The sequence below is a fragment of the Trachypithecus francoisi genome, unplaced genomic scaffold, assembly GCF_009764315.1.
Source record: "Trachypithecus francoisi isolate TF-2019V2 unplaced genomic scaffold, Tfra_2.0 Lachesis_group8, whole genome shotgun sequence".
Taxonomy (NCBI): Eukaryota; Metazoa; Chordata; class Mammalia; order Primates; family Cercopithecidae; genus Trachypithecus; species Trachypithecus francoisi.
The window spans coordinates 97,685,699-97,710,221 of NW_022681473.1; the positions used below are offsets into that span (position 1 = coordinate 97,685,699).

General features: G+C 37.2%; 1 protein-coding gene across 7 annotated transcripts in view; it reads right to left on the minus strand.

Moving 5' to 3' along the window:
- Positions 1 to 2,955: 2,955 nt before the first annotated feature.
- Positions 2,956 to 24,523, minus strand: part of ALKBH8 (alkB homolog 8, tRNA methyltransferase) — a 74,410-nt gene continuing 52,842 nt past the window's right edge. For all 7 annotated transcript variants that reach the window (XM_033204667.1, XM_033204662.1, XM_033204664.1 and 4 more), the window contains 2 exons: positions 11,068 to 11,217; positions 2,956 to 5,070 (listed from right to left, as the gene is read on the minus strand). In XM_033204667.1, coding sequence (XP_033060558.1) covers positions 4,513 to 5,070; positions 11,068 to 11,217 — 708 coding nt within the window. In that variant the 3' untranslated portion in view covers positions 2,956 to 4,512. The remainder of the gene's footprint in view (positions 5,071 to 11,067; positions 11,218 to 24,523) is intronic.

Here is a 24,523-nt window from a genome sequence, read left to right on the forward strand (position 1 = left end):
AATAAAAAGGCAAGCCACAAACTGGGAGAGAATACTTACAAAATGTATATATAATAAAGCACTTGTATCTGGAATACTTATAACTTAATAACTCACTAAAAAGGAGACAACTCAATTTTTACAAAATGATAAAAGATTTGACCAGGCACTTCACCAAACAAGATATACAAATGTCGGCCGGGCACGGTGGCTCAAGCCTGTAATCCCAGCACTTTGGGAGGCCGAGACGGGCGGATCACGAGGTCAGGAGATCGAGACCATCCTGGCTAATACGGCGAAACCCCGTCTCTACTAAAAAATACAAAAAACTAGCCGGCGAGGTGGCGGGCGCCTGTAGTCCCAGCTACTCGGGAGGCTGAGACAGGAGAATGGCGTGAACCCAGGAGGCGGAGCTTGCAGTGAGCTGAGAGCCGGCCACTGCACTCCAGCCTGGGCGGCAGAGCAAGACTCCGTCTCAAAAAAAAAAAAAAAAGATATACAAATGTCAAAATAAGCATATGTAAAAATGCCCCAAATCACTGGTCTTTACGGAAATGCAAAGTAAAAGCATAAAAAGACCATTACACACCAAATAGAATGACTAAAATTAAAGACAGATAACATCAAGTGTTGACAAGGATGTGGGGTAATTGAATTCTCAAATATTGCTGATGAGAACGCAAACTGGTAGAGCCACTTAGGAATATAGTTTGGCTATATCTTATAAAGTTAAACACAGACTTACCATATGACCTAGGAAGTCAACCCTGAGGTATTTACCCAAGAGAAATGAAAACCTATGTCCATATAAAAGTGTATTCTCAAATGTTCATAGCAGTTTTAAAAAAACTATTAGTTCTAAACTGGAAGCAATACAGACTAGAAAATGGATAAATAAGTTGTGATATATCCTATAATAGAATACTATTCAGCAATAAAAACGAACAAACTAATGGTATATGCAAGAACATGTATGAATCTCAAAAGCATTGTCCAGTGTGCAAAAAGCCAGACACAACTGTATATTCTTCCATTTATGTGATATTCTAGAAGATGTAAAAGTATAGCAATAGAAGGCAGACCAGTTTTTGCCATAGAAGGAGGGGACTGATTGAAAGGGGCAGGAGGAAACTTTTTGGGGTGATGGAAATGTTCTCCATCTTGGCTGTGGTGATGATTACATAACTATATTTGTCAAAACTCATCAAACTGTGCAGTTAAAATTGTTCATGTTATATGTAAATTACACCTCATCAAAGCTGATATAAAAATATTTTTAAACATTTCAACTGTGTTAATTTAGAACTTTGTCACAAGTTGTTTTAAATTTTGAAGCTTCTAATATAGATACAAAAAGTATAAAAATCATAAGTGTACAACTCTGTAGTTTATCACAAAGCAAACACCCATTTGAACACCATCCATGGAAAAGAGAGAATGTTGTGAACATCCAAGAAGACCACTCATTCCCTCTAACCAAAAGCACTACTTAGTCTTGTAGAAATATGCTTCGATGTTACTGGTTTTTGAACTTTTACCTAAAGGAAACTGTGTAGTAGAGTTAACCTTATCCAAGAGAGGCTGGGCCTTTGCCCTGGGTTCCTGAGAGTTGATCTCTAGTCCTTGGAATATGCTGCCTGATAAGCAAGTCTGTTTACCTGGGGACTCTGGGCCAAGCAGTATCAGCTTGACTTCCAGAAGGACTGAAGACTAAAAGTCAGCCACATGTGTGGTCAACCATGTCTGTGTGATTGACTCTCAATAAAAACTCTGAACACCGAGGCTTGGGTGAGCTTCCCTGGTTGGCAACACTGCACCTGTATTGTTGCTGGGAGAAGTCAGTTTTGTCCACAATGCCACTGGGAGAGGACAACCGAAAGCTCCATGCATGGAACCCTCCTGGACTGTGCCCCTGCACCTTCTCCCTTAGCTGATTTTAATTTGTATCCTTTCATTGTAATAAACTATAACCCCAAGTATAACAGTTTCACAGAGTTCTGTGAGCCCTTCTAGCAAATTATCAAACCTGAGGGTTGTCTTAGGAACCCCAAACTTGCAGTTGGCATCAGAAGTGTGGGTGTTCTTTCGGGGACCCTGAACTTTGTAGTTGGTGTTAGAAGGGTGGTCTTGAGGACTCCTAAACTCTGTAGAAATCATATGGTATTATTTTGTATATGGCTTCTTTTACTCAGCATTGTTTCTGAAATTCATTTATATTACAGCTTGTAAGTATATTCACTTTAATTGCTTGTGTAGTAATGTACTGTATGAACTGACTATAATTTACTCACTCTACTGTTGATGGACATTTGGACTTTTTCCAGATTTGTACTATTGCTACTGACAACCCTATAGAGAAAAACAGAGAAATCCATCATCATAGTGGCAGATTTTAAAACATCTGTCTCAACTTATAAGAATGAGCAGACCAAAAAAAGTCAGTAAGAATATAGATTTTTATTATACAATTAACAAATTAGATTTGGCATCACTCAATACCTAAAACTCCTCTGGGAGTAATAATAATGAACATTTCTCAAATGCATACTATGTTCTTATACTATTCTATGATCTATACAAGCTTACCTTCAGTGAATTTTCATAACAACTCTTCCAATTTTACAGCTAAGAAAACTGAAGCACAGAAAGGTTAAGAAATTTGCCCAAAATCCCACAGCTAATAAATGACAGATCTAGAATTCAACTTTCAGGAAACCTGATTCTAGAGCCAAGTTCTGAATTCCTACGCTATTTTTCAGCATCTTCCATTTTCCCTCTCTTCTTGAGTCAATTTTGGTATTTTTCATCTTCATAGAAAATCATCTATTTTATTTGGATCTTTTTTTTTTTTTTTTTTTTAGTAGAGACGGGTTTCACCGTGTTAGCCAGGATGGTCTCGATCTCCTGACCTCGTGATCCGCCCGTCTCGGCCTCCCAAAGTGCTGGGATTACAGGCTTGAGCCACCGCGCCCGGCCTGGATCTTAAAATTTATTGGCATGACTTGACTTCGAATTTTGGTGCAAAGTACCAGAATTTATATCAGAAATAAAACTATTTTTAGCCCTATATTCCTTTTCCTGTATCATGAGCCTTATAAATTCATCCCAGAGGGACCAGTACATCTGGATGTTGTACTGAAATTCCATGACAAAAATAATCATCCTGTCATCTAAGACCCATTATTGATCACTACAGGTTTCTGAAAACTTGATGCTTCAAGATTAAGTATCACTAGCATTAATAACAATATATATTAATTATATAGGTAGCTACAATCCACAGAAAGCAATTTTTCTTTAAAACAGTCTTAAGCATTACTATTACAAAAGTAATGCATACTGGGAGTAAAGCTTTCAAAAAATTTTTTCTTTTAAAAAAAGGCTTTTCCTTCTATGTGATAATTTGACCTATGGTTGACTTTCTACCTTTGTTCCTCCTGGAAACCTGACCTAAGTGGTAAGTTAACTGGGTTACTATTATGCGATATTGTACAGATTTTTAAAAATAACCCCTGATTGAACCAGGATTGGGACAAATTATGAATCAACTAGAAATAACCAGTAAGGACATCATGGCTTTGGCTCTAAGGGCATAGTTAGGTCTGAGTGACCACCTTCTAACTTTTGTCATTTAAACAAAGGAGTTAAAGGAGCACATTTGGGTTGTTTTTAGCACCCTAATCAATGAATTTGGAATACCAATTAACTCTTGATAATAAATTAGTCAGGATTAGTAGTTATTCCAGCCACTTAAAAGTAATCTTTTGCTCCAAGGTAAATCCTCTCTCATTTCATGTTTTTCAAGGCATTTATCACTATCTGGCACATAGTAACTATTTATTTATTTGCCTGCTGTCTGTCTCCCCTTCAAGAATGTAAGCAACATAAGAGTAAGAGCTTTGCTCTTTCTTATTCACTGCTTCATTACCAGTACTTAAAATAGTAACTGGTACATGGTCGGGTTCAAAAAGTAGTTTTTAAATGAAACTCCTACTAAGTTCTGGGTATTATCTGATTGACTAAATGTTATTGGACACCTGCTATATGTCCAGCCCTAGGCTAGTCAGGCATGGAAACAGAATGGTTATTGTCTATGATTTTACAGAGCTAAAAACCATAGGTAAAACTTCAGACAATTTTCTATTGACCAGGAATATTTTCTGTATTAACATATAATTACTTCCCTAAAATCCTACATGATTTAGTATATTTAGTAGCACTTTACTAAAATACTGTTATCTTCAAAATTCTGGACTCTTACCCAAGAATTACAAACACCGCACAAACTACTTCAATCACTTTTAGAAACTACCTCTCATAGGGAAGTAGGAGGAGCCAACACCACCTCTGTGATGTCAGCCAACAACAGCCATTTGAATGTCTCCTAATGAATCCCTACTTCCAAATTTTTCTCAGCTTTCCTTTGGTACTTTCCCACAAGTTTTCTCTTTAATTAAAAGAGTAATTAATTTAGTCTCTGTTTTTTTTTAAGTGAGCATTTCTTCTTTCTCTATGATGTGTTCAGGTAAATAATCAGGCCTTTTGAAGAATCACACACCAGTTTCCCTGATCGTAATAGCTTTGCAGAATTCTGACATCACTCACCGTCCGGCAGACAGCTTCCAATTCTCCCTCACGGAACACATGGTAGTAACGATGAAACACAGGACTTGGGTCCTGGGATCCTATGGGACCAAATGGCTCAACAGGTTTGCCTTTATCAGGATTTCCCTTAAGGTGCCAGGGAACCAGTACATCTTGAGAATAAAAAGAAGTCCTGTTAACATGAATAGGCAGCTTGGAATTAGAAACTTGCCTTGAATTACATCCTCCTTCCTGAGAGTCATTAGTGCAGGGGACAGAAGATGCTGAGTCTCGACTGCCCTTGTCAGGCATTTGCTCCACAAGTGACCTCTGCACTGAGGTATCGCTGTTCATCTCCTCTTTCTTTCCTTGGCTATTTCTGTTTCCTCTAAGATACTTGGACTTCTGCTTATTATATTCTTGTTCCATTGCCCAGACATAAATGAGTGCCTTCCCACCTGGTCTCAGGAGTCGAACAATTTCTTGGAGAGCTGCCACTCTACGTTCCTAATGAAAAAAACCAAAACACATGATCAACCTGGAAGAGATAGGAAATTAGAAAATAAAACTGACCATAGGGCTGTTTTCAATTAGGATCACTAATGAGAAAATCTAACGAAATGTCTTATATAAAACAAAAAAGAGAAAAGAGGAAAGGGCATTCTGTTCTGTGATTAAGAAAAAAGTGTTCAGGAAGGAGGAAGTACAGAAAAGCAAAGTTTATTTCTGTTCATCTTCCCTGAGACCTTTTCCTTAACCGTCTGGCTGGGATACATGAAACAACTGATGACTTCTTATAGGGCCATAAGCGGTAATATGAAGCACTTTGATGTTTATATAATGCTTTTACAAAGGAATTGTGTCAACTAGACTATGGAAACTTCTACTTATAGCCTTGATGAAGTCGTTGGTATTAATTCTCCCACTGAAAACAACGAGAAAGGCTGGGTGAAATACATAAAACAGCTGCTTAAGGCACTGGAGAGTAACACTGCAGGCAGGCCTTAAAGGGCTATAATCCCTGAGAGAAGGGAAGTTAAGCCAAGGTGAGCTCTAGATTCACTCCAGCTTTTCCCTGAAATTATCTGCTAATTCATAATGTGGGATAACAGAATATGAGCAGAATGCAGAAGTCTTAGTGGCCTGAATAGATAGGGCTCAGAGTATAGGGAGGTCAAAGGAGCTGAGGGACAGAGTCATGGATAAAGGAGAAACTGCAGGAAAATTATTTCAAAAATCTATACACAAACACCCTTTGAAGCATTTGCCAGTTTCTAAGCTGCATGTAGATAGGGTGAAATTCCAAGAAACTTGGCAGATTAGCAGCTGGGAAGTTAAAATGCTAAACAGAAATTTTAGCAGCCAATGTTAGACAGACAGACATTGGAATTTAAGATCTGCTAAGGTGTAATAGCCTTGGAGGACATTCCAGGCTTTCACTTGAGACCCAGAAGGGCTACATTACAGAAGCAGGAACAAAAACAAAATAGATACAAATCATCCCCAATAAAGCATAAAATCAGTTATCTGCAGAAGGAAAGTGATCTGCTTATACTTTATCTGCTTGTCCTTAGAAAAATTTAACCTCCGGCCGGGCGCGGTGGCTCAAGCCTGTAATCCCAGCACTTGGGAGGCCGAGACGGGCGGATCACGAGGTCAGGAGTTCGAGACCATCCTGGCTAACACGATGAAACCCCGTCTCTACTAAAAAACTACAAAAAACTAGCCGGGCGAGGTGGCGGGCGCCTGTAGTCCCAGCTACTCGGGAGGCTGAGGCAGGAGAATGGCGTAACCCGGGAGGCAGAGCTTGCAGTGAGCTGAGATCCGGCCACTGCACTCCAGCCTGGGCGACAGAGCGAGACTCCGTCTCAAAAAAAAAAAAAAAAAAAGAAAAAAGAAAAAAAAGAAAAATTTAACCTCCTTCAGAGAAAAAGTTCCCAAATCTTTTAATAAAATGCCCAGCAAACAATGAAAAATTATGAAGTATGTAAAAATACTGATGACCAAAGGACCGAAAAACAGAGAAAAAAAAAAAAGAAATATCATATCACAGAAATAAATCCCCAGACAAAGCCTTTTTAATAACTATGGTTAGTATGTTCAAAACACCAGAAGAAAAGATCAAGAATTTCAGTCATGATAAAATATATTAAGAAGTTGGAAATTCTAGAAAACAAGATGAATTTAAATTTTTAGCAAATTAGATACATTTACAAAGATAAGTATTAAACTATAGTTCAGGTCAGTATAAATTACCCAGATTGAAGCACAAAGATGAAAAAGAAGGGAAAATACAGAAAACAATGTCAATCAAGAATTCAATACCTAATAAAAATATCATTTGTATGATGAAGGCAACATAAAGAGATTTTAGATACACACAAGCTGAGAGAATGTGTCACCAGTATACTTACACTAAAGAAAATAGGACAGAGAACTCTTCGAGCAAAAGAAACCTACTTCCTCTGAAACTCTGAAGATGCAGGAAAAAACGAAGAATACCAGAAAGGGTAAATAACGTGAAGAAATATAAATGAAGGTTGAGAGCTTAAAACAAATAACAACATATAATAATAATACGATAAAAGGCAGAAGGGGTTAAGTGTTATTAATGAAGTCTTACATTGTCAGGAAGGGGTGATCACGCCAATTTAAGGTAGACTATAATGTCAGAGATGTATGTTGTCATGTCTAGGGTAACCATTTAGAAAACAATAAAATAATATGTAAACAGCAAGCTAACAAAAGAGGAAAAAATGTAATAAACTACATCATGGAAATAAGGCTGGCAATGAAACAGAACTAAGATACACACAACATTTGATAAACAGAAATTAATATTTCCAGGTCCACAGCTCTCTTGGCCTCAGATAAGGCCTTCCTCAATTGTCAAAGTAGCATACATTGTTTTGTACGCCCAAGTAGCCCATTCAAAATGGCCAAAAAGCCCAGGAAATAATCTCAGGTTATATGTTAAAATAGGAGAAAGCATCTTCAGCATGACTGATACACAGAGAAGTGAATTAATAGGAGGAAACTTTGTGAGGATTTTTCCAAGTTGGGTTTAAGGAGCCGGGAAATATCGGGAAATTAAGCTAAAAAATAAGACGAGACCATTTTATAAAAATAGTTTAAAAAAAATTATTAAAATAATAACTAATATTTTCTGAGCTCTTACTATGTATAAGACACTATAAGTACTATATGTATTGTCTCATTTATCCTGATAGGCCTGTGAGATAGGCTATTGTCATCATTATTTTACAGCTGAGCAACCTAAGTATTCAGAAATGACTAAAAATGTTTGTTCAAGGTCACGAAAGTAAAAAGAATGTCAAATATTAGAAGCAGTGGTGTCAGGAAAGAAGAGACTGGCACCAGAGTGTAAACTGGATTAAAATAGAGATAACCTGGGATCCGTTGAAAAGAACACTGCAGTAGTGAAGGGATGTGACACAGATCAGTAGACTCTTTTAATTCCCTTACCTCGTTGTCTCCAGATACTTGGATGAGATTTGCCATATAAAATCTTATCTTTTACCCTATATCATCTTTCACAGTGCCATAAAAATGATCTCTATCAGGCATTTACCTCATCAAGGTACTCTCATGTGTTAGACTTTTCAATGACTCTCTAAGTCCAACTCATAACTATGGCATTCAACCAACAACACATAAATCCAACAAATTATAAATAAATAAATAAATGCCGCCTCCTCCACTAAACCATGAGTTCTATGAAGCAGGGACTGAGTCTTCTCCATCTTGTGCCCAGCTATTTCCTTAATAGCAGTGTGTAACTGATTTTCAATGACTTTTTTTTTCAGATGGAGTCTCTCTGTCACCCAGGCTGGAGGGCAGTGGCATGATCTCGGCTCACTGCAACCTCTGGGTTCAAGTGATTCTCGTGTCTCAGTCTCCTGAGTAGATGGGATTACAGGCGTGCGCCACCACACCCAGATAACTTTTATATTTTTAGTAGAAGCGGGGTTTTGTGTTGTTGGCCAGGCTGGTCTCAAACTCCTGACCTCAAGTGATCCATTCGCTTTGGCCTTCCAAGGTGCTGGGATTACAGGCATTAAGCCACCACAAACAGCCTCAATGACTTATTTTTACTGTGGTAAATATATGTAACAAAATTTGCTATTTTAACCATTTTTAAGTGTACAACTCAATGACATTAAGTACATTCATACTTAATGGTTGTGCAACTATCACTATTATCCCTCTCCAGAATTTTTTCATCATCCCAAACTGAAACTCTGTATCAATTAAATCATAACAACTCCCATGCCTCCCTCCCACAGCCTCTGGTAAAAACTATTCCACTTTATGTCTATGAATTTAACTATTCTAAGTAGTTCATATAAGTAGAATGATATAATATTTGTCCTTTTGTGTCTGGATTATTTCACTTAGCATAATATCCTCAAGGTTCATCCATGTTGTAGCATGTGTCAGAATTTCCTTCCTAAGGCTTGATAATATTCCCTTATAGGTACATACCATAATTTGTTTATCTATTTATCCATCAACAAACACGTGAGTTGTTTCCACCTTTTGGCTGTTGTGAATAATGCCGCTATGAACATATGTGTCTAAACATCTGTTCGGGTCTCTGCTTTCAATTCTTTTGGGTATATACCTAGAAGTGGAATTGCTGAATCATATGGTAATTCTATGTTCAATTTTTTGAGGAACCACTGTACTGTTTTCCACAGCGGCTGATCCATTTTACATTCCCACCAGCAATGCACAAGAGTTCCAATTTCTCCACATCCTTGCCAACACTTGTTATTTTCTATGCTTCCGATAATAGCCATTCTAATGTGTGTGAAGTGGTATCTCATTTATGGCTTTGATTTGCATTCCCTAATGATTAGTGATGCTGAGTATCTTTTCATGTGCTCATTGGCCATTTGTATATCTTCTTTGGAAAAACGTCTATTTAAGTCCTTTGTCTGTTTTTTAATTGTTTTGTTATTGTTGTATTTTTGTTGCTCTTTATATATTGTGGATATTAACTCCTTATCAGATATACAAGTTGCAAATACATTCTCCCATTTTGTAGGCTGCCTTTTCACTCTGCAGATAGTGTTGTTTGATGTACAAGTTTTTAATTTTGATGAAGTCCAATTTATCTATTTTTTGTTTTGGTGCCTATGCTTTTAGTATCATACCCAAGAAATCATTGCCAAATACAATGTCATGAAGCTTTTCTCCTATTTTCTTCTTAGAATTTTATAGTTTTAGTTCTTCTGTATAAGTCTTTGATCCATTTTGAGGTTTTTTTTTGCATATGGTGTAATGTAAGGATCCAACTTCACTCCTTTCCATGTGGTCAATGAATTATTTTTTAAATAAATGACAATAGATATGGAGAGAAAGTTGGACATGACAGATTTCTAAAATGATTATATAGAACTTCATACAGGGGAAGGTATCCAACATATATTTGCAATTGCAAAAAATGGATATAGATATATTTGTGTACATTATTGTCTTTTATAACTTGAAAATAAGTTATAGTAATAAGTTATAATACAAGAACCGAGTTGTAGCTGAAGCAACAAACGTGTGCCAAACATTTCTTCCAAATGAAGCGGATTTTTAAATTTACTGGTATAGCTGCTCCTTTCAAGCCTTTCTCTATTTGCAATAATGCCTCTAAGTGTACTGAAGCCTAGTGGCTTTTGCTGTAAAGAACCTAATATTGTTTGCTGCAGCCCAGCAGAATCTCTTGGTTACTATTAAAAGTAAAGAGACTACTGACACAGACAGTTTTCTGATTTGTTTTGAACTCAGTTAAGGTCATAAGGTCTACTGAAACTGCTGGTGACCCATAAGGTGAGCTATAATTGCTTAGATCAGGGGAACGACTGCTGATACCCAAGAAAAATACGTGGTCTTTTGTTCTTTAAAGAAAAAAAAGAAAATATTAAATATTATTTATTTTAAAACTAAGAACATACTAAAAGAGTCAACATACTACTACCAGCTAAAAAAGACAGAGTTTTGGGAAAAAAAGAATAGGAAAGGAAGAAAAACAGAATGGGAAAGAAGTAACACTCACATGTCAGGGATAAAACTATGGGTTTAGAAAGAAAAGCTGAGAAAGAAATAGAGAAGCGACTCAGAGTCTGAGGAGAGAGAATGCTCAAGAGGCCTGGAGCTGATGATCTCAAAGTCTCTTCCAGCTAAAATTCTGCGACTCTGGGTTTGAAGGAAGGCATTTAGAAGTGAATGAGACTTGGGGTAGGAAAGGGGCAAAAGCATGCAGCCATAAAAGCATAGAGTCCCATCCGCCCTCTATTTAAGTAGAAGATACTTAAACGGTCGCCCATCTTCATTCTGCATGCTCTCTTACAAAGCGGGCAAACTGTGACAAGAAAAGAGAATGGAAAGAACTGAAAAGCTAAAACAGGGTCCAAAATCAGCAAAATTCATGAACTCTTCTTGCTGCTTTAGCTACAAATTCTTAAGAGAAAGAAAGACCATACTTACTGCTGTTGCAAAGTGATGAATAACAGCAATGGAGATGCAGGCATCACAAGAGCCACTGCGGAATGGTACTGCCAATGCGTCACAGACAAAAGCCTGAAATTGCCTCTCTCTACAAATGTCCACAAGGTTTTGGCTACGATCACAACCAACCTGTAATAGAGAAGGAATTCCATAACATTTTGTTTACATTTCACAAGAAGTTAAGAACTTTGAACTTATTCCATACCTTAAAGTCATTAGACAGATCTCATATTCATTGTGAAATGGTCTGAGACCATGATATTATCAGTTCTTACAGCCAGTACAAAATCAGAATATATAATTATACAGGGCAAGATTTATTACCTAACAGGTATCAACCAGAACTCCAATTAGTGAAACAAAATGACTAGAATAAAAATGATAGTGGTGGAAATGGGAGGTCCAAATATACAGCTAATTGATGACCATTCAGAATCTGGATGTTTCTGTAATATCACATATTTAAGACTGGAAAGTATCCCACAAACATAGACAGTCTTTTGGGGGGAGCTGCAAATAAGATGTTCTCAGATATCTCTCATTACCATATACACTATATTGTGATGATCCAGGTTGCAGAAGGATGGGCAATTTTTTTTCTGCTTCTGTATACTTTACAACATGGATTACTTTTACAATCAGAAAATCCCAAAACAAACAAACAAAAATTATTATTATTTTTTTTTTTGAGACAGAGTTTCGCTCTTGTTGTCCAGGCTGGAGTGCAATGGCACAATCTCAGCTCACGGCAACCTTCACTTCCTGGGTTCAAGCTATTCTCCTCCCTCAGCCTCCCAGGTATCTGGGATTACAGGCATGAGCCAACATGCCTGGCTAATTTTGTGTTTTTAGTAGAGATGGGGTTTCTCCATGTTGGTCAGGTTGGTCTCAAACTCCCAACCTCAGGTGATCTGCCTGCCTCAGCCTCCCAAAGTGCTGGGATTACAGGCGTGAGCAACCGCACCCAGCCAATTTTTTTTTTTTAAGCTACTCTTTTTCTGCTAAATGCCAAAACTTTTCAAGAATAAAGTGCTGAATTCAAAATTTATAAAATGATATTTAATTAAATCTTTTCATATACCCAAACAATCCTATAGGACTGATAGCATGGCGGGCAGCTAACAACATGCTTTTCTCTCCCTCAACAGGTAAGACCTAGCATGCCTTATGCATGCATCTGATTCTGTGAGAAGTGTTTAGGAGCTGGGATTTCCCATCTTCTTTCTCTCTAGTTTTGTTGTTGTACACAGTTTTGCTGCTTAGTTCTAAGAATATCATATATGTATGTAATATATAGACACACACACACACACACACACATTTTGTAATGTGCCCACATAAATTGGGGAATAAATGGGAGGGGCTTAAGACTTTTTTTTTAAGGTTTCTTTTTTGGAGACAGGGTCTCACTCTATCACCTAAGCTCGAGTGCAGTGATGCAATCACAGCCCATGGCAGCCTCCACCTCCCAAGCCCAGGTGATCCTCTTGCCTCAGCTTTCCAAGTAGCTGGGGCTATAGGTACATACCACCATGCCTAGCATTTGTTTTATTTTTTGTAGAGATGGGGTTTTGCCATGTTGCCTAGGCTGGCCTCAGATTCCTGGGCTCAAGTCACCACCCATCTTGGCCTCCCAAAGTGCTGGGATTATAGGCATGAGTCACTGCACCAGGCCACAAGAAATGTTAAGTCACTGATTAATAATTATTCCTGGAAAATTTTTTCTTAACCCAAATTCTATAATAGAGAAAAGAATTATATAAGCAGATTTAGTCAAACAGAAGTGGCCACCTAAAGTGTATATTTACTCATTTAATTTTTTGATATAATGAGCACTGATCCTAGGGTTCCCTCAGCTCTTCTGAGAATAAACAATATGAATGCTCATATCAAAACATGCTAGAATAACTGGCTAGCCATGTGTAGAAGATTGAAACTGTACATTTTCCTTACACTATATATAAAACTCAACACAAGACTGATTAAATGTAAAACCTAAAACTACAAAAACTCTGGAAGATAACCTAGGATATACCATTCTGGACACAGGCTCTGGCAAAGATTTCATCACAAAGACAACAAAAACAACTGCCACAAAAGCAAAAATTGACAAATGGGACCTAATTAAACTAAAGAGTTTCTGCACAGCAAAAGCAACTATCAACAGACTGAACAGACAACCTACAGAATGGGAGAAAATATTTGCAAACTATGTATCTGACAAAGGTCTAATATGAAGAATCTATAAGGAACTAAAACAAATTAACACGCAAAAATCAAACGGCCCCATTAAGAACAGAGCAAAAGACAAGAACAGATACTTTTCAAAAGACAAGAACAGATACTTTTCAAAAGACAAGAACAGATACTTTTCTTTTTTTTTTTGTGACAGAGTCTCGCTCTGTCGCCCAGGCTGGAGTGCAGTGGGCGGATCTCAGCTCACTGCAAGCTCCGCCTCCCAGGTTTACACCATTCTCCTGCCTCAGCCTCCCGAGTAGCTGGGACTACAGGCGCCTGCCACCTCGCCAGCCTAGTTTTTTGTATTTTTTTAGTAGAGACGGGGTTTCACCATGTTAGCCAGGATGGTCTCCATCTCCTGACCTCGTGATCCGCCCACCTCGGCCTCCCAAAGTGCTGGGATTACAGGCTTGAGCCACCGCGCCCGGCCAAGAACAGATACTTTTCAAAAGGCATGAACAGATACTTTTCAAAAGACATACACGTGGCCGACAAGCATATGAAAAAAAGCTCAACATCGCTAATCATTAGAGAAATGTAAATCAAAACCACAATGAGATACCATCTCAGACCAGTCAGAATGGCTATTTTTAAAAAGTCAAAAAATAACATGCTGGTGAGGTTGCAGAGAAAAGAGAATTCTTATACACTGCTAGGGCGAATGGGTTCGCCCACTGTGGAAAGCAGTCTGGCGATTTCTCAAAGAACTTAAAAGAGAATTCCCATTCAACCCAGCAATTCCATTACTGGGTATATATCCAAAGGAATATACATTGTTCTACCATAAAGACATATGCACTCATACGTTCACTGCAGCACTATTCACAATAGTAACGACATGGAATCAACCTAGACTGGGTAAACAAATGTGTTACACACCATGGAATACTATACAACCATAAAAAAGAATGAGATCATGTCATTTGCTGCATACAACATGGATGGAGCTGGAGGTCATTACCCTAAGCAAACTGACGTAGGTACAGAAAACCAAATACTGCACGTTATCACGTATAAGAGCTGAATACTGAGTACACATGGACACAAAGAAGGAAACAACAGACACTGGGGCCTACTTAAGAGTCAAAGGAGGGAGGGGAGTGAGGATTAAAAAACTACCTGGGTGATGAAATAATCTGTACACTGAATCCCTGTGACATGCAATTTACCTGTATAACAAACCTGCACATGTACCCTTGAACCTAAAATAAAAGTTAAAAAAAATTTTAATCTGGCTTTTAGACAACCAAGTATATACAGATTTCAGGCAGGCTTTTAAAATTTGCATGAGTATGCAGTGAAGAATGTAATATTGTCTCTGATACTAAGTAGTGACATTCAATTTACCAAAAAAATAGCATTTTTATTAAAAGTTCCTTAAAATGCTATGTTATTAATTCCCTAGAAGAAGAAAAAGATCTTAAAATGAAACACTACATTACAGAGTTTATGTTACAAATGCACAATAAAAGAATGGAAATAAAAAAATTCTTACTGAGTTAAATCACATTGCCATGCTAGTCACACTTAATGAGTTTGCTCAGTTTGTAACTGGTATTAAAGAGCTTCTATATTTTATCCTGGAGCTGCTTTAATTTTAAAGTGAAATAAAATATATCAAGCTAGAGGGAAAGTACAGCAATTTATCTTTAATGTATTTTAAGATAAAAAATACTAAGGGCCTATTAATATAATAGTGACATGAATCCCAATTAATTGCTCCCTTTACCTGTGTAAGATACGTGCCTGGATTATTACTTATTATTTATTTTCATTCATATTCTATGCCATCAGCCAACAATCACAGTATCAAGATGACAATACTACTCAAATAATCTGAACATTATATTTTGGTGCTTGCCTCCTTTTTTGTTACATTTAAATTCAGTTCATAGAACTGGAAGTTTCAAGTATGCCCAACTCTGATAGAAAGCCATACCTTGCTAGAAGTTAACAGAAAGAAATCAAACCTGCCTATTAAGAAAAAAAAAATCCTCAGGGATAGGGCTTGGTAGTTATTCAGAGGAGGAAAGTCATTACCTGAGAACTACAGATAAGACAGAACATGGAGAACAGCAGCCAAACAAAACAAGAGAACATTTCCCTCTCCTTGCCAGGCTCTTACGGCTATTTGTACACAGCACTACTTTTCACCAACAAGAAAGAGCAAGGCCAATTTTAGCAATAAAGCACCAGGTCCGATGTAGATTCCCCACTGACCAACGACCTGACTCATGCCTGGCTCAGTACTTTCATCTTTTACTTTTTTTGCCTGTCTTTCATATACTATAGTCATATAGTCACTATTTTTTCTCCTCTTCTCTTTTTCCATTTTTAAATTTTTTTTTTTTTTTTTTTTTTGGGGGGGGTTTTTAAACAGTATCATTTATTTCAATCTTCATTATCATTTATTATTACTGAAAATCTCTTCCTACTTACAGTTTGAAATCTTTTTTTTTTTTTTTTTTTTTTTTTTTATTATACTTTAAGTTCTAGGGTACATGTGCATGACGTTTATATCATGTATAACTCCCCAATGCAATCCCTCCCTCCTCCCCCCTCCCCATGATAGGCCCCAGTGTGTGATGTTCCCTTCCCGAGTCCAAGTGATCTCATTGTTCAGTTCCCACCTATGAGTGAGAACATGCGGTGTTTGGTTTTCTCTTCTTGTGATAGTTTGCTAAGAATGATGGTTTCCAGCTGCATCCATGTCCCTACAAAGGACGCAAACTCATCCTTTTTGATGGCTGCATAGTATTCCATGGTGTATATGTGCCACATTTTCTTAATCCAGTCTGTCACAGATGGACATTTGGGTTGATTCCAAGTCTTTGCTATTGTGAATAGTGCCGCAATAAACAAACGTGTGCATGTGTCTTTGTAGTAGAGTAATTTATAATCCTTTGGGTATATACCCAGTAGTGGGATGGCTGGGTCATATGGTACATCTAGTTCTAGATCCTTGAGGAATCGCCATACTGTTTTCCATAATGGTTGAACTAGTTTACAATCCCACCAACAGTGTAAAAGTGTTCCTATTTCTCCACATCCTCTCCAACACCTGTTGTTTCCTGACTTCTTAATGATTGCCATTCTAACTGGTGTGAGATGGTATCTCATTGTGGTTTTGATTTGCATTTCTCTGATGGCCAGTGATGATGAGCATTTTTTCATGTGTCTGTTGGCTGTATGGATGTCTTCTTTTGAGAAATGTCTGTTCATATCCTTTCCCCACTTTTTGATGGGGTTGTTTGCTTTTTTCTTGTATATTTGTTTGAGTTCTTGGTAGATTCTGGATATTAGCCCTTTGTCAGATGAGTAGGTTGCAAAAATTTTTTCCCATTCTGTAGGTTGCCTGTTCACTCTGATGGTAGTTTCTTTGGCTGTGCAAAAGCTCTTTAGTTTAATTAGATCCCATGTGTCAATTTTTGCTTTTGCTGCCGTTGCTTTTGGTGTTTTAGACATGAAGTCCTTGCCCATGCCTATGTCCTGAATGGTACTACCTAGATTTTCTTCTAGGGTTTTTATGGTATTAGGTCTAACATTTAAGTCTCTAATCCATCTTGAATTAATTTTCGTATAAGGGGTAAGGAAAGGATCCAGTTTCAGCTTTCTACTTATGGCTAGCCAATTTTCCCAGCACCATTTATTAAATAGGGAATCCTTTCCCCATTTCTTGTTTCTCTCAGGTTTGTCAAAGATCAGATGGCTGTAGATGTGTGGTATTATTTCTGAGGACTCTGTTCTGTTCCATTGGTCTATATCTCTGTTGTGGTACCAGTACCATGCTGTTTTGGTTACTGTAGCCTTGTAGTATAGTTTGAAGTCAGGTAGCGTGACGCCTCCAGCTTTGTCCTTTTGACTTAGGATTGTCTTGGCAATGCGGGCTCTTTTTTGGTTCCATATGAACTTTAAAGCCGTTTTTTCCAATTCTGTGAAGAAAGTCATTGGTAGCTTGATGGGGATGGCATTGAATCTATAAATCACCTTGGGCAGTATGGCCATTTTCACGATATTGATTCTTCCTATCCATGAGCATGGTATGTTCTTCCATTTGTTTGTGCACTCCTCAGCAAATGTACAAGAACAGAAATTATAACAAACTGTCTCTCAGACCACAGTGCAATCAAACTAGAACTCAGGACTAAGAAACTCAATCCAAACCGCTCAACTACATGGAAACTGAACAACCTGCTCCTGAATGACTACTGGGTACATAACGAAATGAAAGCAGAAATAAAGATGTTCTTTGAAACCAATGAGAACAAAGATACAACATACCAGAATCTCTGGGACACATTTAAAGCAGTGTGTAGAGGGAAATTTATAGCACTAAATGCCCACAAGAGAAAGCAGGAGAGATCTAAAATTGACACTCTAACATCACAATTAAAAGAACTAGAGAGGCAAGAGCAAACACATTCAAAAGCTAGCAGAAGGCAAGAAATAACTAAGATCAGAGCAGAACTGAAGGAGATAGAGTCACAAAAAACCCTCCAAAAAATCAATGAATCCAGGAGTTGGTTTTTTGAAAAGATCAACAAAATTGACAGACCGCTAGCTAGACTAATAAAGAAGAAAAGAGAGAGGAATCAAATAGACGCAATAAAAAATGATAAAGGGGATATCACCACCGACCCCACAGAAATACAAACTGCCATCAGAGAATACTATAAACACCTCTACGCAAATCAACTAGAAAATCTAGAAGAAATGGATAATTTCCTGGACACTTACACTCTCCCAAGACTAAACCAGGAAGAAGTTGAATCCCTGAATAGACCAATAGCAGGCTCTGAAATTGAGGCAACAATTATAGCCTACCCACCAAAAAAAGTCCAGGACCAGATGGATTCACAGCTGAATTCTACCAGAGGTACAAGGTGGAGCTGGTACCATTCCTTCTGAAACTATTTCAATCAATAGAAAAAGAGGGAATCCTCCCTAACTCTTTTTATGAGGCCAACATCATCCTGATACCAAAGCCTGGCAGAGACACAACAAAAAGAGAGAATTTTAGACCAATATCCCTGATGAACATCGATGCAAAAATCCTCAATAAAATACTGGCAAACCGGATTCAGCAGCACATCAAAAAGCTTATCCACCATGATCAAGTGGGCTTCATCCCTGGGATGCAAGGCTGGTTCAACATTCGCAAATCAATAAACGTAATCCAGCATATAAACAGAACCAAAGACAAGAACCACATGATTATCTCAATAGATGCAGAAAAGGCTTTTGACAAAATTCAACAGCCCTTTATGCTAAAAACGCTCAATAAATTTGGTATTGATGGAACGTACCTCAAAATAATAAGAGCTATTTATGACAAACCCACAGCTAATATCATACTGAATGGGCAAAAACTGGAAAAATTCCCTTTGAAAACTGGCACAAGACAGGGATGCCCTCTCTCACCACTCCTATTCAACATAGTGTTGGAAGTTCTGGCTAGGGCAATCAGGCAAGAGAAAGAAATCAAGGGTATCCAGTTAGGAAAAGAAGAAGTCAAATTGTCCCTGTTGCAGATGACATGATTGTATATTTAGAAAACCCCATTGTCTCAGCCCAAAATCTGCTTAAGCTGATAAGCAACTTCAGCAAAGTCTCAGGATACAAAATTAATGTGCAAAAATCACAAGCATTCTTATACACCAGTAACAGACAAGCAGAGAGCCAAATCAGGAATCAACTTCCATTCACAATTGCTTCAAAGAGAATAAAATACCTAGGAATCCAGCTTACAAGGGATGTAAAGGACCTCTTCAAGGAGAACTACAAACCACTGCTCATTTTTAAATTTTTTAAACCAAGAATAGTAAAGTGTTTGAAATATCTCCCCAATAATGTTGCATCATGTCAATAGGACAGAAAATGGCTTGATAAAAACCCACATATATTCAAGGACTTGTGTAAAGCTACAGATTCCTGGGTGATGGGTGAAGATCAATGACATTAAAACATATATAAATGTATACTTTTTTTAAATGTATACTTTTAAAAATGTATACATTTATGTTAAAATGTATACTTTTTTTTTTTTTTTTGAAGACATGGTCTCACTCTGTCATCCAGGCTGGAGTGCAGTGGCACGAACACAGCTCACTGCAGCCTCGGCCTCCTGGACTCAAGTGATCCTCCTACCTCAGCCTCCTGAGTAGCTGAGACTGGTATTACTACAGGTGCTGAGACTGTGCACTACAGGTGCACATCCTCATGCCTGGCTAATTTTTAAATTTCTCTGTAAAGTCAAGGTCTCACCATGTTGCCCAGGCTGGTCTCGAACTCCTGGTCTCAGGCAGTCTTCCCACCTCAGCCTCTCAAAGTGCTAGGATTACAGGTATGAGCCATGGTGCCCAGCCTATACTTTTATATAATTTTTTAAATCCTCAACAAACATTAAATATGTAATTGTGGAAGTACAAGTAAACATAAAAAAATTCAACCTGATAAGCAAAGGTGCAAACTAAAGCAAGATTCCATTTTTCTTCCATTAAACTATCAAAAATATTTTAAAACTAAAATATATCATGGCAATGTCAGTATGATAGAACTTCCTCTCATGTAAAATACAAATTGGCTCAACCATTTAAAAGAGCAATTAGGCAAACCATTTTTTAAGGACAAAAATAATGTTTCTAACTTTTGACCCAATAATTACCTTTCTAAAAATTTATCCTAAGAAAACAATTCAAAATAGGGAAAACACTAACCAGGCTAATAATAACTGCCTTTTTCTGAGTACACATATAGATTAAAGCAGATTCTTTGTAGCAATGCACTTAATCCACATAACATACTTTGAGTTAGGTACTATTTTCACCACACAGCAGATGAGAAAACTTCATCTCAAAGAAAATAAGTAATTTGCTCAAAGTTGAACGTCGTTAAATGGTGAAACAAAAATTTAAAGCCTGGTATTTGTCATTTCAAAATCCACGTTCTTCCTTCTTGTCGCACTGACTCTCAGTATACATGTTCATTATGGTGCTATTTAGAATACTTCCAAACAGAACACAACCAAATTTCCAGTAACTTCTACCTAATAGAATATTAATAAAGTCTAAGTCTCTTCAATAAATGGTGTTAGGAAACTGAATATTCACATGCAGAAGAATGAAATTAAACACTTATCTCACACCATCTACAAAAATCAACTCAAAATGGATGAAAGGCTTATATGTAAGACCCAAAATTATGAAACTACTAGAAGAAAACATACAAGAAAAGCTTCATGATCTTGGTCTGGGCAATAATTTTTTGGATATGACCTCAAAAACAAAGTTAACTAAAGCAAACATAGACGGATTCGATCAAACTAAAAAGCTTTAACTTGAGGAAACAATCATAAGAGGAAAAAGACAACCTACAGAATGGGAGAAAATATTTGCAAACTATACATCTGACAAGGAATTAATATCCAAAATATATCAACAGGCTGGGCACAGTGGCTCACACTTGTAATCCCAACACTATGGGAGACAAAGGTGGGTGAATCACTTAAGCCCAGGCCTGGATCACTTGAGACCAGCCTGGGCAACATGGCAAAACCCCGTCTCTACAAAAAATACGAATATTAGCTGGGTGTGCTGGTGTGCGCCTGTAGTCCCAGCTACTAGAGGCTGAGGTGGGAGGATCAATTGAGCCCGCAAGGTCAAGGAGGCTGTGAGCTGTAATCATACCATTGCACTCCAGCCTAGGCAACAAAGCAAGACCTTGTCTCAAAAACAAAAACAAAACAAAACAAAAACAAAAACAAAAATATATAAAGAACTCAAACAACTCTATTGCAAGAAAACAAATAATCTGATTTAAAAATGGGCAAAGGTCCTGAATATGTATTTCTTTAAAAAAGACATACAAATGGCCAAGTACATGAAACAATGCTCAATATCACTAACCATCATGAAAATGCAAATTAAAATACTGAGATATTACCTCATACTTGTTAGATCTGGCCACTATCAAAGAGACAAAAGATAACAAATGGTGTTGAGAATGTGGGGAAAAGGGAACCGTGGCACACTGTTGGTGGGAATGTAAATTAGGATAGCCATTAGGGAAAAGAGTATGGAAGCTTCACAAAAAAATTAAAAATAGAACTGCCATATGATCCAGCAATCCCACTGCTAAGTATATATCCAAAGAAAATGAAATCAGTAGGTCAAAGAGATAACTGCACTCCTATGTTTATTGCAACATTATATACAATAGCCAAGATATAGAATCAATCTAAATATCCATCAATGGATGAATACAGTAAACACGGTATGTATACACAATGGAATACTATTTGGCTATAACAAAGAAGAAAATCCTGCCATTTATAACAATATGGATACACCTGGAGGACATTAGGTTAAGTGAAATAAGCCAGACACAGAAGACAAGTATTACATGATCTCACTCATACTTGGAATCCAAAAATGTTGACCTCACAGAACTAGAGTAGAACAGTAGCTACCAGGGAGGGAGACAGCTGGGGGTGGGAAGCTGTGGAGATGGTGATCAAAAGATACAAGAGTTCAGTTAGGAGGAATAAATTCCAGAGATCTACTGTACCACATGGTGACTGTAGTTAACAACAATGTATTGTATTCTTGAAAAATGCTAAGAGAACGGATGGTAAATGTTCTCTCCACAAAATGGTAACTTTGTGAGGTAATACATGTTAATTTGCTAGATTTTGTCAATCCGCAATGTATATATACTTCAAAACATCATATCATATACAATAAATACACATAATTTCATCTGTCCTTTAAAATTATTTTTAATAACTTGAATTTAAAAATAAAAGAGAAAAAATATTATAAAATTCAGAAACATTTTATGATTATATATCAGAATGAAAATAAGATAAATGAGTTATCAAATTATATGCACATTCATTACTATATAAAACATTACTAGGAAAAACACAAGAAGGATATTCATCACAATAAGATGATAGGATTAGGCAAATACCTCTTTTTATCAATTTTCTGAATGATGGTTATTTACATATGTATGTAGTTTTAGACTCAGCATCTCACTCTGTCACTCAGGCTGAAGTGCAGCGTGCGATTATGATTCACTGCAGCCTTGAACTCCTGCCTCAGTCTCCTAGGTAGCTGGGACTACAGGCATGCACCACCATGCCTGGCTACTTTTTTTGTTTTTTAGGAGATGTGATCTTGATATGTTGCCCAGGCTGGTCTTGAACTCTTGGCCTCAAGCAATCCTCCCTCATCACTGGGATTATACGCATAAACCACTGTACCCTGCTGGTTATATTCTTTGTTTTGTTTTGTTTTGTTTTTGAGACGGAGTCTTGCTCTAGTTGCCCAGGAGAGAGTGCAACGGCAGGATCTCGGCTCAAAGCAACCTCCGCCTCCCAGGCTCAAGTGATTCTCCTGCCTCAGCCTCCCGAGTAGCTAGGATTAGAGGCATGCATCACCATGCCTGGCTAATTTTGTATTTTAGTAAAGACGGGGTTTCTCCATGTTGGTCAGGCTGGTCTTGAACTCCCAACCTCAGGTGATCTGCCCACCTCGGCCTCCCAAAGTGCTGGGATTACAGGCATAAGTCACTGTGCCCGGTCTATTATTTGTATTTTTAAAAATATACAACATTTTTAAAACTATTAAGAAAATATGCAATTGTAGGAAAATTAGACTGGTAATATACAATTTAAAGTGCAGAGAAATAAACAGAGGCAATAAAGTACAGTGAAAAGAGCATACTACAGGTTGAATATCCCTTATTTCAAATGTGTGGGTCCAGAAGTGTTTTAGATTTCAGAATTTTTTGGATTTTGGAATATTTGCAGAATATATACCGGTTGAGAGTCCCTAATCTGAAAATCCAAAATCTGAAATCCTCCAACGAACATTTCCTTTGAGCGTCATGTTGCTACTCAAAAAGTTTCAGATTTTGTAGCATTTGAGATTTCAAATATTCATATTAGGGATGCTCAACCTGTAAACTCTGAATTTGAATTCTGGTTTCAGAAATAACTAGCTGAATAACCTAGGAGAGCTACTTACTATCTCAAAGCCTCTGTTTCCTCATCTAAAAAATAAAGAGAAAAATACCTATTTATTAGGGTTAATATGAGAATCAAACGAAATGATCTATACTAAATATTTAACCACTGAAGTACTATGCAAATGTTAGTTATTAAAACATATGGAATAAGGAGGGCCCTGGATTCTACACAAAAAGAGAAATCTAGATCCTAGATCTAGGTAATTTTATCCTGCGGTAAGTCCTACCCATTTTGAAGTTGTCACATAGCCTTCAAGGCTGCCAAACACAGCACTGTATATATTTTGGTTTTCATGTAAGCTGAAGGTAAATTCACAGGTTTGCTCCTCACCATTCAACAAACCATTAATTAGTAAGCTTCTACCACATGCCAAGTACTGTATGCCTGGAAATCAGGCAATGCAGTAAGCTCCGTAGAACAACAGACAGGAAAGAATTATGTATAGACTGCTGCTGATAAACTGAGTGAATGTACTTATGATTTTCTAATCCTTCCAAATATATTCCCTCTGGAATCGGCTGCAGATTGTGTTCGTTTCCTGAACACAATTTGAATTATATATTTGAATTATTCAAATTATTCAAAAAATAATTCAAGAAATCATTCTTCTCAATTGTAACAGAATGTTATCACTATGACTAAATCAGTGTATTTGACTTCAACCTAGTTTCACTGTCATGAATCATACCTGACTAGATAAAACCATGGATTATCAACAAGAAAGTGCAAAAGCAGAGCCTACTGAGAAACATTTTTGGACGTATCTTTAGATTAAAACACTAGAAAATATCACCTTGTTTTGAACTGTGGTTAGCTGTGATTTTAAGTGACACATCAAAGATCTATTTCCTCTTCAACATGAACAAAATTAATTCACTAGGCCTTATTCTTTATAAATTAAAATTTAATTGTAAATATGGTAACAATATATGAATATCAATGTCTTATCTTGATGAAACGCTATTCTTTTATCCGCCTGTTAATGTACAAACTCTACATTTCCTAAGCTGTAATACAACCAGCCCTCCGTATCTATGAGTTCCACATCCAGGGATTCAAGCAACTACAGACTTTTTTCTTGTCATTAGTCCCTAAGCAATACAGTCTAACAACCATTTACATAGCGTTTACATTGTATTATGTATCATAAGTAATCTACAGATA